Source organism: Muscardinus avellanarius (genome assembly GCF_963383645.1).
Source record: "Muscardinus avellanarius genome assembly, chromosome: 11".
Classification (NCBI taxonomy): domain Eukaryota; kingdom Metazoa; phylum Chordata; class Mammalia; order Rodentia; family Gliridae; genus Muscardinus; species Muscardinus avellanarius.
The window spans coordinates 104500635-104514569 of NC_137797.1; the positions used below are offsets into that span (position 1 = coordinate 104500635).

Sequence of the window (13935 nt, forward strand, 5' to 3'; positions counted from 1 at the left end):
TGTCCAACACGTTTCAGGAAAAGGAGACATTCCAGCATGATATGTGGGGGGCGAGACATACATGGGCACATTCTCAGAACAGAAAGGAGCCCCAGGCAGGAAAGGATGAGGAGAGAAGGCAGCCTGGGGAGGTTGGACAGAGTCTTGGATGAAAGAAGGAGTCAAATGTGGACCCAACCCAGAAATCATAGGTTTGAGTGGATTGGGGGTAGGGAATGGATACACAGGTGTATTTTAGGAAGCTCATTCTAACAGCCATATGTGGACCGGTCCAAATGGAGGGGGACTGGGTTGGGGACAAGGAGGCCCATTTACAAAACTGCCCCCTTGGTTCACAGGTCATATTTAAGTAAGAAATAAATGAGGGACCTAGAATAAAGGTAGAATTGATGAGAGAAGGGATTCAGACCCCAGAGGGAGGGTTCATCTCTGGAAAGGCATGGGGCCACAGGTCCGGGATACCAGCCTAGGAAGAAGAGGCAGCAGGACTCTAAGTGGTGTCTCTTTAAGGACAGTTGTGAGGTGGCCCCTACTTGAGACAGCAATCAGGAGTCCACTGCATGAAATCTACCCCAGCTGGACATCTCTGACCCACGTATAAAGTCTCAGTTATTAATAACCCCTCTTCTGGAGATCTGCAGAAGTGCCTGTTATGCAAGAGAGACCAGAACACTTCTAAATCATGACGTCTGTCTCTATAGCAGCAGTGAGGAGCAGCTGGGCTGGGGTGGAGAGCAGGAGCCTGGGGAACTGCCGCTTCTGAACAAATGACAACTTACTGGAGGGAGATGAGCCTCACAGCTGTGCCTGATGGCAGCGATGGGGTCTCTCAGGTACCCCGGGCCACACACGCCTGGCTCACAGGTGAGTGTTCACATAACTCACTAATCTGGACTCTGTAATAAGACTGAGATCGTGAGGGAGCTTTTCTCTGGCCTCTTGTCCTGGCTTCCCTAGACATGTATGGCTTAGTGCTCTAGTTTAGATCTTATATGGCCCCCAAAGGCCCATGTGTTCAAGGCGTGGGTCTCAGCCCACAGCACTTTCGGGACATGATGGAACCTTTAGGAAGTGGGGCCTAATGGGAGAAGTTAGGTTATTAGTGGACTGCTCTCAAAGCAGATATTGGGATCCAGGCCATTCCTCTCTTGCTCCGCCTCCCGGCCACAGTGAGATGAGCAGGCCTCCTGCTATGTACTGCCTCGTCACAAGCCCAAAGTGGTAGAACCAAGTACCCATAGGATGAAACCTCTGAGACCATATGCCAAATAAACCTTTTCTCCTTGAATGCTGTGTCAGGCATTTTGCCACAGTACTGGAAAACTGACCGACATACTTGGTTTCTACTATCATCCAAACCATGCTAGCATTTTGAAGCCAATTTCCAGCCAGCTGGCCCACCAGTTTCCTAATTATCATGGACAAAAGGGTCTTGTGGTAAAGAAAAATTGGAAATGTCATAATAAATAAAATTCAAGATGTTTCCTCACGGTACAACACCTTAGAACATTCAAGTGTTAATATGTTCTGAGATACTCTTGGAGTAAGAAGCAATGAGTAAGCATATTCCAAAGTTATTTATGCAAACCATTTTTTTTTAGCAATGTATCTCAAGGGACAGTTGCCCAGCAGAATATACCTGGAGAGAAGTCAATGATGATATTTCTCTCTGGAATATTTGTGTTTAACTAGGAATCTGGAATTAAAATTAAAGCTATGGGTGTCAGGCAGTTTCCAAGTACATTATAAATAGCAACATATTTAATCCTCATACCTGCAGTATAAACACTACTATTATTATTCCCTTTAGACAGAGGAAACTGAGCCACAGAGTAATCAAGAGATTTTTCCAAGGTCCTAAGTAGACCAGTTGGTGAGTAGCAGAGCCAGTATAACGCCCACAGAAATTAAATCCTAATAGTAGTACTTCAAACACCACGATCAGCAGGCAGCAGGAGAGACTGTGAGCAGCGCTGTGCCCAGAAACTCTTCAATCACAGTAAATTGCAGCCTGTTTGCTCATAGGTTGAGCTTCGAGGGTCTCCCCAGACACTGGTTGCACACCCTTTTTGAACTGTACCACTTATTTGGTTTCTTCACCCAATTAAACTATACTGAACATATATAACCCTTCCATTAAGCAAAGCTGTGATTCAGACCGCTATTAGATTACAAATAGTAAGTGAAAATATATAAAGAAAACAACCTCTTGAATAAGCAAAGTAGCAGGAAAACAGAGCAGCAAGTTTGAAATCTGTCTTCTCCTATGTTCTCAAAGTTCTCATCTCTTGCTCCCTGGGTCTAGGGATGAAAACCAAAGTACTCTTCTCCTTTAATGTGTTGCAGACTTTTACATTCCTACACCTCTACTTAGTAGAAGAATTTTCAAAGACATGTCCTACCCTCTCCCATTTCCTCTCCTTGTTCAGAAGAATTATCACCAGTTTCGGGTGCATCTGGTAGCCATCTTCACTGAAGGACAGATTTCTCCCCTCAAAAGTGACATTGATCAGATACCTGTAAAGATAAAATAAAAAGAATATTACAAACATGAAGAAGTTATCCTGAGAATAAGACAGCCAGGAAGATAGAAAGATAGGTTGAGACAAACCAGTGAAAAGATACACAGATTTCACCAGAAAACTTGGAACTCCTTGAAGTCTCATTAGATTATGCAATAGAGTTATTCAAGTTTTACCTAGAAGAATCTTATAAAAATATAATATTTTAAAAACTAAGGGCCCTTGGTTTGAGATTGGTCTATAGCTGTGACTTTGAACGAACTATACTTTATCCTCTGAACCTCAATTTATTTACTTATCTGCAAAAAGTGGGACAATAGAGGAACCTACTTCCTTCCTTTCATAAGGCTTAAATGGAATAACTAGGTTAAGCACTTTCCATGGGGACTAGTGCGTAGTAAATCCTCATTAAGTGTTAACAATTATTATGCATAAAAGAAGGCGGAATAAAGGGGCAGAGGAGGTAGAGACAAAAAAAGAAAGTAGACCTGCACCGAGACAAATTTCTGCTAAGAAAGGTGGCATGTAGGAGCTTAGGGTTTCTCTCCAGCTCCACCCCAAGCGATGTGCATATTCTGTTGCCCTTAGGAAGGTCTTGACCATCCACAATTCTAAGAGTTGTGAGATGAGTCCAGGAGGCAGGGGTCTGGTCCCACAGGATGCATCTGGAATCCAGGGCTTTTGCACTACCTGTAATACATGGCAGATTCCCAAGGGCAGAAGGAGAAGGAGGCATTTCAGAGTGCTCTGTGGGCATGGACGTACATTTGTAGACCCGCTAGAGGCAACTGAGGTCATACCAAGAAACTGGTTTCCTCCAGGACACCCGCACTCCAGCCCACTCCAGCCCGCTGCCTGCAGCTCTGATCTGGTGAGCAGTCCCTTCACTGGGAATTCCCACAGGTGTGCTCATTACAATTGCATTAGTGCAACTGGGCTTCTGGTAATTAATGTCCTTTTATAATGGCCCAAGGAATCAATAATGATTAGCCCCGGGTTCGCATGAGATGCTTTTCTGGAACTTTGGGCCTGATGGTCCTTGTGAGATGTGGCTCTGCTAAGAAGCAAAAGGGACATCTTATTCTAGCAGTGCAGGAGGCAGCTTGAAGATCCTCTTTTAACTCTTTTCATTTAGAGAAACCAAGGGTCTCTTTGATTTTTTTTCTGCAGGTAAGCAGTAGGTTAAATGGTTGCTAGAATACATAGTCTCTTGGTGATTATAAAGATGTCTAGGCAGCATGAACCATACCCTCATGAATCACTTCTATCTTCTGGAACTGCCTGGGATTTGAAAGCCTATCATTCCTTGGTCTTGTTTGGCTTCACAAATGAAATCAAGGACACAGGGGATCCCAGAACAGTAGATTGCTAGAATTTTTGAACACAAAGAGACTTCTAGAATCATCTAGCCTACCCCATCTTGTAGTTGACGCCTCTCCCCTCTGACCAATAAAACTCATCATCTCAGCTCTTCTTGGATACTTTCATTGATGCGGAAAGTCAGTGTGCCATCCTCTGCCCGCGAGGTCACCATCCCTCTGACCCTACTTCAACGTAAAATCTGTTCCTTTGCCACCCGTCGGTACTTGTTTGCTCTTTGGGTAGTTTACAGTCCTGATTTAATTCTTCTTCTACATGTGAGTCCCTCAAGCATTTCAAGAAGAACTTTATCATACATTCCTTCTAAAACCAATTTTAACTTTTAAAGAGACTCTAAACTGACTTAATTCTGTATTTCTAATTTGATGATTTAGGAGACAAACACAGAGAGGTTGGCTCACACATTACTAATTGGGAATGGAAGCTTTAGCAACGTCCCCAGCAAGGTCCTCAGTCCGTGTTACCATACCACTCTGATTCTCAGGCACGACGTTGGCTTTAACACCCCCTCTTCCCTTACACAGCTGTCCCATGCCCTGGCTCCAGCTCCCTCCTCCCTCTGAACACCTCCAGGGCAGCCGCCCACACAGATCTTGTCCATTCCTTAACCTGCTTCTTCCCTCTCAGCTCAACACCGTTCACCAAAACCATCGCTAGCTGGAGCCAAATATTCACATCTCCTCTGGTTTGAAACAATTCCTACATACAAGCAAAAGCTCTGTAAATTCATTCTAAAGGATATAACTCCAAAGACAGATAATTTTAAATGAACAAAGTAAAATTAAACAGCCAGCACCATTAACTTGGGAAATAGGTTCTTGCCGCGACAGTGCTGGATTATTTAGGATAATCTCTACGAGTGTTCACACAAAGATTGTGAGACACACAAGGTAATTTATTTCTATCTCCCTTTTTGAATGAGGAGAGGAAAAGGGAAGGGAGGGAGAGAGAGAAGAAAGAAGAGAGGGAAGAGAGAAGAAAATGTGTGCAATAAATGACCTGGCATAAGGACCCATCTTTTTACCAGAACTAGTTTTGAATAATTCTGACTTTATCTAAAGTGCCATTAAAACTATTTAACAGAAACTTTTCATTTCAGAAAGCAATTATAAAAGAGGAGTTCCAGAAATAATTCAATTAATAAGCTACATGAATGGAATAAGTATATAACTTCTCAAGGCGATTCCTTTGAAGGTGATACATTGACTCGGGTGTGTAAGTTGAGAAATGTGAACTTTCAGGAAATGAACCACGCTCGTGGGTAACGTGACCAGTCTGCAGTCAAGTTTCTCTGGCTATTCTCCTGCCATATCCTCCTGATTTTCCTTAGAAATTATTCTCTTTCTGGACTGTTTGTCCTTCACCAGCTCTGCAAGCTCATTTTATCTACTGAAACACTCTTGGACATCTTACACTTGTCAAAAGTAAAAAAGAAACAAAAAACTAAAAGGAAAAGGAAAACTTTATGACAATATATAAGATATTCTTTCCCAAAGTGTCTTTTTAAATTTTTGGTACTGGAGGTTGAATCTAGGGGCGATCTACCTCCAATCTCTGCCCTCCCAACTCTAAACAGGGTCTCACTAAGCTGCTGAGGGGCTTGCTAAATTGTTGGGTCTGGCTTCTCACCTGCTATCCTCTTTTCTGAGACGCTCAAGTAGTGGGATTATAGGCATGCATCACTGTGCCTGACTCAAAGACTCTTTTAATAATTTACATTCTTCAACAGCATATAGATTATTCATTAACATAGCATTTTCAGAGTAATTCCCTGAGATATGACACCATTTACCTATCAGTGGGGAGCCTGAGAATATATACCCATCTTGAGCAAGGATCCACTTTGAATAGCAGAACATACCAGTCCATTTGCTGGCAAGGAACGTGTGAAAAAATAATCTAGATGGGTGACCTTGTCACCTGACCCTCGGTTATTTCCCCTACAGTGGAGCCTCCAGCTCCTCAAACAAGACTACTGTAGTGAACAAAAAGTGGATAAAAATTTTGTAAAAACACATATGATAAAGATCCGGGCGTGGTGGCACACTCTTGTAATCTCAGCATTTGGGAGGCTGAGACAGGAGGATCTCAGTTCGCGGATGGCCTCAGCTACTTAGTGAGGCCCTTTGCAACTCAGTGAGACCCTGTTTCAAAATAAATAATAAAAAAAATAGGGCTGGGGATGTAGCTTGGAGGTATCATGATCCTGTGTCCCATCCCAGCACCACAAATATATATATATATATATATATATATACACATACACACACACACACACACACATATGATACAAACATAGGGTTCTATAATAGGGAACATTCAGAACAGAGTATCATAGCATGATTTGAGTATCTACAGGCAAAACTTTGCTTAGCTTTGAACCTCAGTGAACATAAGTGTGGTAACTACATTTTATAAGACCACCCTATCAATGGAATACACCCAAAGACTGGAGCTTGAATTCCACATTTAAAGAATAAACATGCTCACATTAATCTTATTCATCAACGTAACTTTCCATAGGACCTGAAAACACTGCACTACCCCTTCCTCTTGCTGTGCTATGTCAATTCTGAATATTAATTAAAACTTCAATGTCTTCATGTAGAAATCCTGAGTGAAGGATTAAACTGTAGTTAGGACTAGAGGCCTCCTAGTCACACTACTTTTCATGAAACAGGTCATCCATCTTTCAAGCACACAAACAAACTAGCTTCGAGCGGCAGCCAAGTTCAGAAGTCCTGCCCATAAGATTCCTGTAAACCAAGGTTTGGTATATTTTTAAAATCGCTTCATTTGTCTCTAGGATAGAGTTTGACCCCTAAGAAACCGGATGGCTTATCTTCTAAAGTCCTAATATCACACGGATCTCCGTTTGCTAGAACTAGGAGAAAAGCTAGGAGCTATCTGTTGAGAACCCTTTTGATGGAGGACATGGAAGAAACCTGAGGAACGAAAGGTTCCGAAAGAGTTAAGGCAGTTTGGCTAAAGGTCAAGCTTTCCGAGACTCTGGGTAACTTCTGGTCTTTCCAGAATTTCTTACCCCCAACCCACCGGTGAGAGCGGGAACTGGCTGCAATCATACTCTTAATAATCTTTAACAAGGCCTCTTTGTTTCTTCTTGTTTTTTAATTTTCCCTCCATGATTGTATTCTGCAAGCATATGACGTATGTTCTATATCAATCATTCTGTATTGTGTCTGAGATTGTACTTTGATGTTTTTCTTTCTTTTGAAGTTGTGGTTTTGGTGCAGGGGAAAAAAGATATAAAAACTTAGTTCTAGAGAATAAAGTTGTCAGTTGTCCAAGAGACAATTGTCCATGTCTTCATTTCAGGTCTCTCCCTCCCAAGTCCCGGAGAGGAATCTCCACACCCTTTGAGAAGCAAAAGCAGGCCCTAGATGCTAAATGACTTTCCCAGTGACCTTCATATTTGGGATTAGAACTCAAGTCTTCTGATGTTCAGTTTAGCATCATTCATGACAGCACCAGCTGAGATGAAATCTTTTTCTCAAAGTTCCTGGATGCATTTTACATGCTTTTTATTGGTGCATTATAATTGTGCATTATAGAGAGGTTCAAAGTGATCCATCCACGTGCACACCGCACTCGGTGTGTTTCCCTCGGGCTCCCATCCACTGCCCCGTGCTTCCCCACTCATATTAGTGAAATTGGTAGTGATCCCTTCATATATGCACATAGCATTATTTCCACGGTCTCCTTAATCTGTGCTCCTCTTTTTACCTCCCTATCCCTCTCCCCAATCCCTTCCCGTCATCCTAATCTCTCTCCACGTTTGTCTGAAGTTCCATTCCTTTCTTATTTTCTGTCTAGTTTCCACATACATACGAGAGAAAACACATGACCTTTGACTTTCTGAGACAAGCTGATCTCACTTAGCAGAAGGTTCTGTAGTTTTATCTATTTTCCTGCAGACGACACCACTTTGTTCTTCTTTATGGCGTAGTAAAATTCTACTGTGTGTACCTACCACATTTTTTAATCCATTTATCCATTGGTGGACACCTAGGTTGGTTCCATAGCTCAGCCATTGTGACTGGGCTGCATTTTAGCATGCTTATGTTACCTATCACATCCTGGACTTTGTATATCTATAATAGAGATCGAATAAAATAAAATCTATCTCATCCCCTGCTTGCTTCCTTGTTGAGAAAGAACCTCAGAATCCTGATGGGCTCAAAGCCAATGCATTTGTTTTATATGGCCAAAGTCACACTCCAGTGGGCTTAATGGGGTCAGGCAGAGGTTAACGAGCCCTTGTGCCTCTTTGACTTTGGCCGTGCCAGGCAGAGATCACTGGCTGCACCACGCTGGTACTTAAGATGATGACTGAGCAGCAAGCCCTGTGTGGGAGGCACCTGAACAGGAGCCCATCAGACTGTCCAGCAAATCAGCCCTGGCACCAATACTTTTCTCTCTCCTCTGTCTTATTTTATTTTATTTTTATTTTATTTTATTTTATTTTATTTTATTTTATTTTTTTAGTACTGGGGCTTGAACCTAGGACTAAGCATATCCTCAGTCCTATTTTATTTATTTTATTTTATTTATTTTGAAACAGAGTCTCACTAAGTTGCCGAGAGTCTTGCTAAGCTGCTGAGGCTGGCCTCAAACCTATAATTCTTCTGTTTCAGCCTCCTGAGTACTTGGATTAGAGACATGTACCACCACATCCAGTCACTATAGTACTTTTCTGGCCCCCATATTTTTACAAAGCACTAGATTTAAAAAAAATTAATGTCCATTAATGTGGTGGCCAGGGAAATATAGCACCTTAAAGAACCCTTTAATTTTCAGATAAGGCAGATGAAGGTCTGAAGAATGCCGTGGCTTTCCCAGGACCGGATGACAGAATCTGGATGTCCTCCGCTCCTCTCCAGGGCTCTCTCTACTCATTACCATGCCTCAGACGTAGTAGCAAACATTTCAAAGCTCTTGTTTCAATTCTCTACCTATTAAAAAGTAAAATGAAAGCACAATGCAGTTCGAGGGAGAAAACTTTAATTCTTGAGTCTCTGCTTATCATTTTCCGGCTCTGAAAATCTCTAACTCTGTAACGTGATGCCGTCAGCATGTCTCTGTCCCTCTAAAGACTTTCACTCCCTCATCTATTAAATACGCTGGTTTTCATGTGCCCTTGTCCAATGTGGGGAGTCACAGAGAGGCTTCTTCAACATACATTTGATATCTATACTTCCCTTTTTCTTCTAAATTTAATTTTTGTCATAAATATTTGACGTATACAACATGATATGATGAGATAATAAACAGATAATAAAAGGACTGCTATGGTGCTGCAGAACACCTCTCGATTCATCTGAAAAACACTATGGCTATCACATTATTGAACTCTTATCACCTGAAGGGCAAGATCACAAACCTTTCAAAACGCCTCTCAAAGGAGTAGAGTGTCTTGTTGGAAATTACTTACATGTATATTTTTCTAGAAATGGTAGGAGCAATTGCAGGATTAAAAAGAGAGCCCAGTATTGAGTAAAAAGGCGAAAATATTTATAAATTAGATGTTTGATGTTACAGTTCAGAGAGACCAAATTGAAATGTCTCTGAACTTTTCCTAGTTTAGAAATTTGTAATTATCAAAGTGAATCCCCCAGTATATTGTGCTCAGTATAGCAGGTCATGCATCGCCAGTGAATTCTACTGGGCTTAGGAATGGATTCTTCTTCAATTAATCCAAGAGACTGTTTCATTAGTGTAACATATAATCACATCACATTAATAAAGGTACAAATAAAACATGAGAGGAAAGAAATGCACATCTGCCTGTCCCACACGCAACAGCAGTGAGCAATTAACCAGGTGTTTCAGAGCAAGGGTACCGCAGTCAGTACCCCCTGCTCAGTACTGGGTCCCCAATGCCTGAGCTGGGGGAGGATCTTCTCAAGGTTCGTGCATTATTTCATATTGTCAACAATGGCCTCTTTTTGAGGAAGAGGGGTTTGAAGAGATTGTTAAAGTTTCCTTTGAGATATAATGGCATGTACAAAAATACTAAACCATGCATTGGACATAATAATTAGAAATACCAGTTTTATAAGCTGTCCTTTTCTCTTATTTAGGCAAAAATAAAAATACCTAGCAGAGAACCTCAGGAAAAACTAAAGGGCAGATCATAATATTAATTTATAATTACTTGAGGCAGGTTAAAAATAGTCTGTCTTCTAATGAATAAAACATTTTGTCTGAAATGGTGTTTATATCATTAATTTATTTTGCAAACTATTCTTCACAAATCACAAAAGATTCAAGTTTGGGCTAGTTCATATTAAAGTTATTTAAATTTTAAATTAGCGGCATTAAGTTAATGAGATATTAAAGTATCTTAGAAAGTCACTGCTGAAGAATGGATTATACTCCCTCCTCTCCTGGTGGTGAGAAATGTGCTCTTGTCTCTCACTAGTTTGTGCAACTGCCTTCATTTGAGGGATTAAGTGGTATTTGCGCCCATTCACCACTTATTGCAAACAAAAACTCTTTTCAGACTCAGGTCTAAAAGTACAAATTTTCTGAGACCTATTACCTGGATTCTGTTTGATAACAGAATGCCAAGAATTAGTTTATCTGAAAGGAAAAAAAATAGAGGAGGGTGGCTAGGACTCACCCAACAATCACTCCTTGGATATAAGAAGGTGAAGGACATTAATTTCCCTCCAGAAAGATGTTGTTTCTGACCAGTTGTCAAGTCAGTAAGAATTCTGAGTATCTCTGAGAGAGAGACTGCAGAATGTACCCCCGTCCCCAAAATACACACATGGCAACAGGAAGTATAGCGGGGTGTTTTAGAGCAAGGCCACTATAGTGACTCGACCCCTGTTCCTAACCCTGGGCCCACCAGTTTTGAAGCTGTGTGATCTTTTAAGTTATTTAACCTCATTTTGACTCATTTTCTTCATCATTAAAAAAAAAATGTGGCGAGGCGTGGTGGCGCACGCTTGTAATCCCCGCGCTTGGGAGGCAGAGACAGGAGGATCACGCAGGTTCGAAGCCAGCCGCGCACGCCAGCTTAGGAGACCCTGTTTCCAAATAAAAATGTAAAAATAGGTCTGGGAGTGTAGCCCGGAGGTAGAAGGGCTTCCAGGAACCCCAGTACCACCAAAAAAAAAATGTGAATAGGAATACTATCTCCCTGGAAGACTGTAGTGACCATCACCCGGTTCAACGATACAGAGAAGATGTGGAACTATTCTCTCTCGGAGTGAGCACCGTGTGCTACATGATATTACTGTTGTTATTACTATTTCCTAGGTGCCAGAGAATGCTGGTATTTACAGGGACGTTTGCATGAGAGTCTCAGCTCTCCTGCCAAGAGTGGAGCACACGGAGGCCAGGGAGATATTGCCACACTTTGACCACTTAAGTTCAGAGTCTTGGGTCTCCCAAGTCCCTGATCTCTGATTTCTCATGATATCACCAGTCGGTACATTTCCTCTCATTCCTACAACATCTCAAACACTTAAGGCTTGAGACCATTTGTTTCTTCCCTATCATTATTAGTTAGCCCCTGGGAGGTTTGTCTGCAGTGGGCATCACTTAATCATACTATTTTAATATATTCAATATAAAGTTCACTTTCTGAGGAAGGCAAAGGATGAGGTCATATTTCCATCATTTTAGTCTGGAATAAATGACTTCTCCAAATGACCCCAGTCTGACCTCAGTGGCCTGCTTTGAACATTACACAGTTCTCTTTAAAATCCCTTCAGAGAAGGCACGCCGCTTCTGTGCGGAGGTGCTGGACTTCTTAGGGAACTAGCCAAGCCATCTTCGGGAGCTAATTTATCAAATGTGCAGCACACAAAAGCTGCTTCTCATTCAGTTCTGGGCACAGAACTCAGCAATGGTAAAGGAATTCCTCCTTGTTCTTCTCCCTACAAACCCTCGTTACCTCTGGTCTGGGGAGACCCGCTAAGGCACTCTGAGAATCCAGTGCTCACGGTGATCAGAAAGGCAGAACTTCCCCTTGGGAAGGAACTAAATAATTATTCTAGATAATACTGATGTTCAGTGGATTTCTTTTTCCTTTTGCCTTGTATTTTCGTGACATCCATGAATTCAATCACTTCCTTTTTAAAAAATGATTGAATGTAGCCCAATGTGCACTCCCAGAACTAAGCAGTATGACTTGCCCAGACAAAATGCCAAGACAAGTCAGAGGCGAGCTGGCGAGCTGTACATCACTGCTCTCGCTTCTTTATGCCTACTAATAAGTTCAGGGCAAAGGCTTTCTCTTCTGACATCTACTTTAGTTCATAAGCTGGAAACACTTCTCAGGGGTATGCCAAAACTAGCCAGAGAAAAACTGGAAGATTTCTCTAGGACATTCAACTTTGACCAGAAACCTTTTCCTTCCTGCTCAATTTCAGACACATTGACAGAAACCTTGGGCATGTATGTCCTTGGCTGATGACCTAAAAATACACGGGTATGATACCAAAAAAAAAAAAAAGAAGAAGAAGAAGAATGAGAAGGCTTCCCTATCTCTCTCTCTCTCTCTCTCTCTCTCTCTCTCTCTCTCTCTCTCTCTCTCTCGTTCCTTGATTTTTTTCTTATTCAAGAGACCCTCAGGTACACCTTGGGTTATCAATAAAATCAACACATTGGAAGTATCATAGTCCTTAGCCTCTCCATAGCTGCCATACACTTAATTTCCCGATGCCTTCTATCAGCTCTACTGATGGGAGCAAAGGAGGTGAATGAATTTTGATGAATTAGTGATGGATTCAGTTACAGGACTTGGAGTAGAGATTATAAAGAAGTGTCACTCACAGGAAAACGAAGTTATAATTTAGACTTCCAGGAATGGTTGGCAGAGTTCAAGTCGAGATTCCTAGAAACAATGACGTTGCTTGGAGAAAAGGGTCAGAGGCGGGAGGATATTCTAAGGGCACGGGAAGGCTTCCAGAAAATGCAGATACCTGAGTGGTGTTTATGTCCTTTCAGGAGGTGGACACTCATAATTACATTTGGCTAGAGATTCAAGACAGAGAGAGTGGCGGAAGTTTGTGGACTCACTCAACAACTGGAAAACTGAGTCATAGGGTTTCACACTGGTAGAACTGAAGGTTCACACTGGTAGAACACTTGCCTGACATTCATAAGAGGCCCTGGGTTAAGTCCCCAGCACTGCAACAAAATAAAAGCACCTAGTTATGCGCCACACCTGCCACGTGGACACAGCCTTATCATATAGAAAGCACACCCATTTCCTTTGTTTAGGATCTGAAGAAAGGCAAGCATATCAAGGAGGTGCAATGTGGGTTATATGATGGGGTGGGGAGAGTGGATCATCAGGAAGGTCAGTTAGTAGTAAGGAGCTTGTTAACTTGACTTTTGTAGGACAGTCGGAGGAAGAGGCTTCTGGGATACAGCTCAGGGAGAGGACCCATCCCTAAAAGTTAGGTTGTGGTTTTAAGAGTTTGGAGAATTCACACTCGTTGGTAGCGAAAGGGATAATGTGGATGTGAAGATAGAGAAACCAGATTATATGTGACCAAGGAGACTACCCCAAGGTGGAGACCAGAAGGCAAAGACGCTGATCAGAGGTTAGCCGCTGCCAATCCCACGTTTAGTGTTTCTAGAGTTTCTGAAAGTATTGCTCTAAGCCATAGTGGTTTAAAGTATTGCTCTAAGTCATAGTGGTTTACAGCACTGTTTCTAGATAAGATTAGAATGGAGAGGTAAGGGGAAGAACAAACTTTTTTATTTACTTAGTTGAAGATACCCATTGATCTTTTCCGGTAAGTTAAAATGGATGGCCCTCAAATCCGAGTTTCAAGCAAAATGAGGGCATGAGTTTATTTGACTCCAAATGCCATGTCCCTGTTTCCTCATCCTCAAGAGGACAGCACCACGAACCCCAACCACATCTTCATGGGGAGGCTGAAGGAAACTGTAATCATCTCTCCCTGCTGCACTGTGTGGGGGCTAGAGCCTGCGCTTTCTTCTTTGTCAGGGGAGCCTAGCTTTTTCTCTCCCTCTGTAGGTTGATGTT

The 13935-nt window shown here is 42.0% G+C and overlaps 1 protein-coding gene across 1 annotated transcript in view; it reads right to left on the reverse strand.

Moving 5' to 3' along the window:
• GRIN2B (glutamate ionotropic receptor NMDA type subunit 2B) overlaps positions 1-13935 on the reverse strand; it is a gene marked incomplete at both ends in the record, with an annotated part of 310803 nt that overhangs the window by 108412 nt on the left and 188456 nt on the right. The window contains one exon of the mRNA XM_080705698.1: positions 2403-2517. Within this exon, the coding sequence (XP_080561824.1) occupies positions 2403-2517 (115 nt within the window). The remainder of the gene's footprint in view (positions 1-2402; positions 2518-13935) is intronic.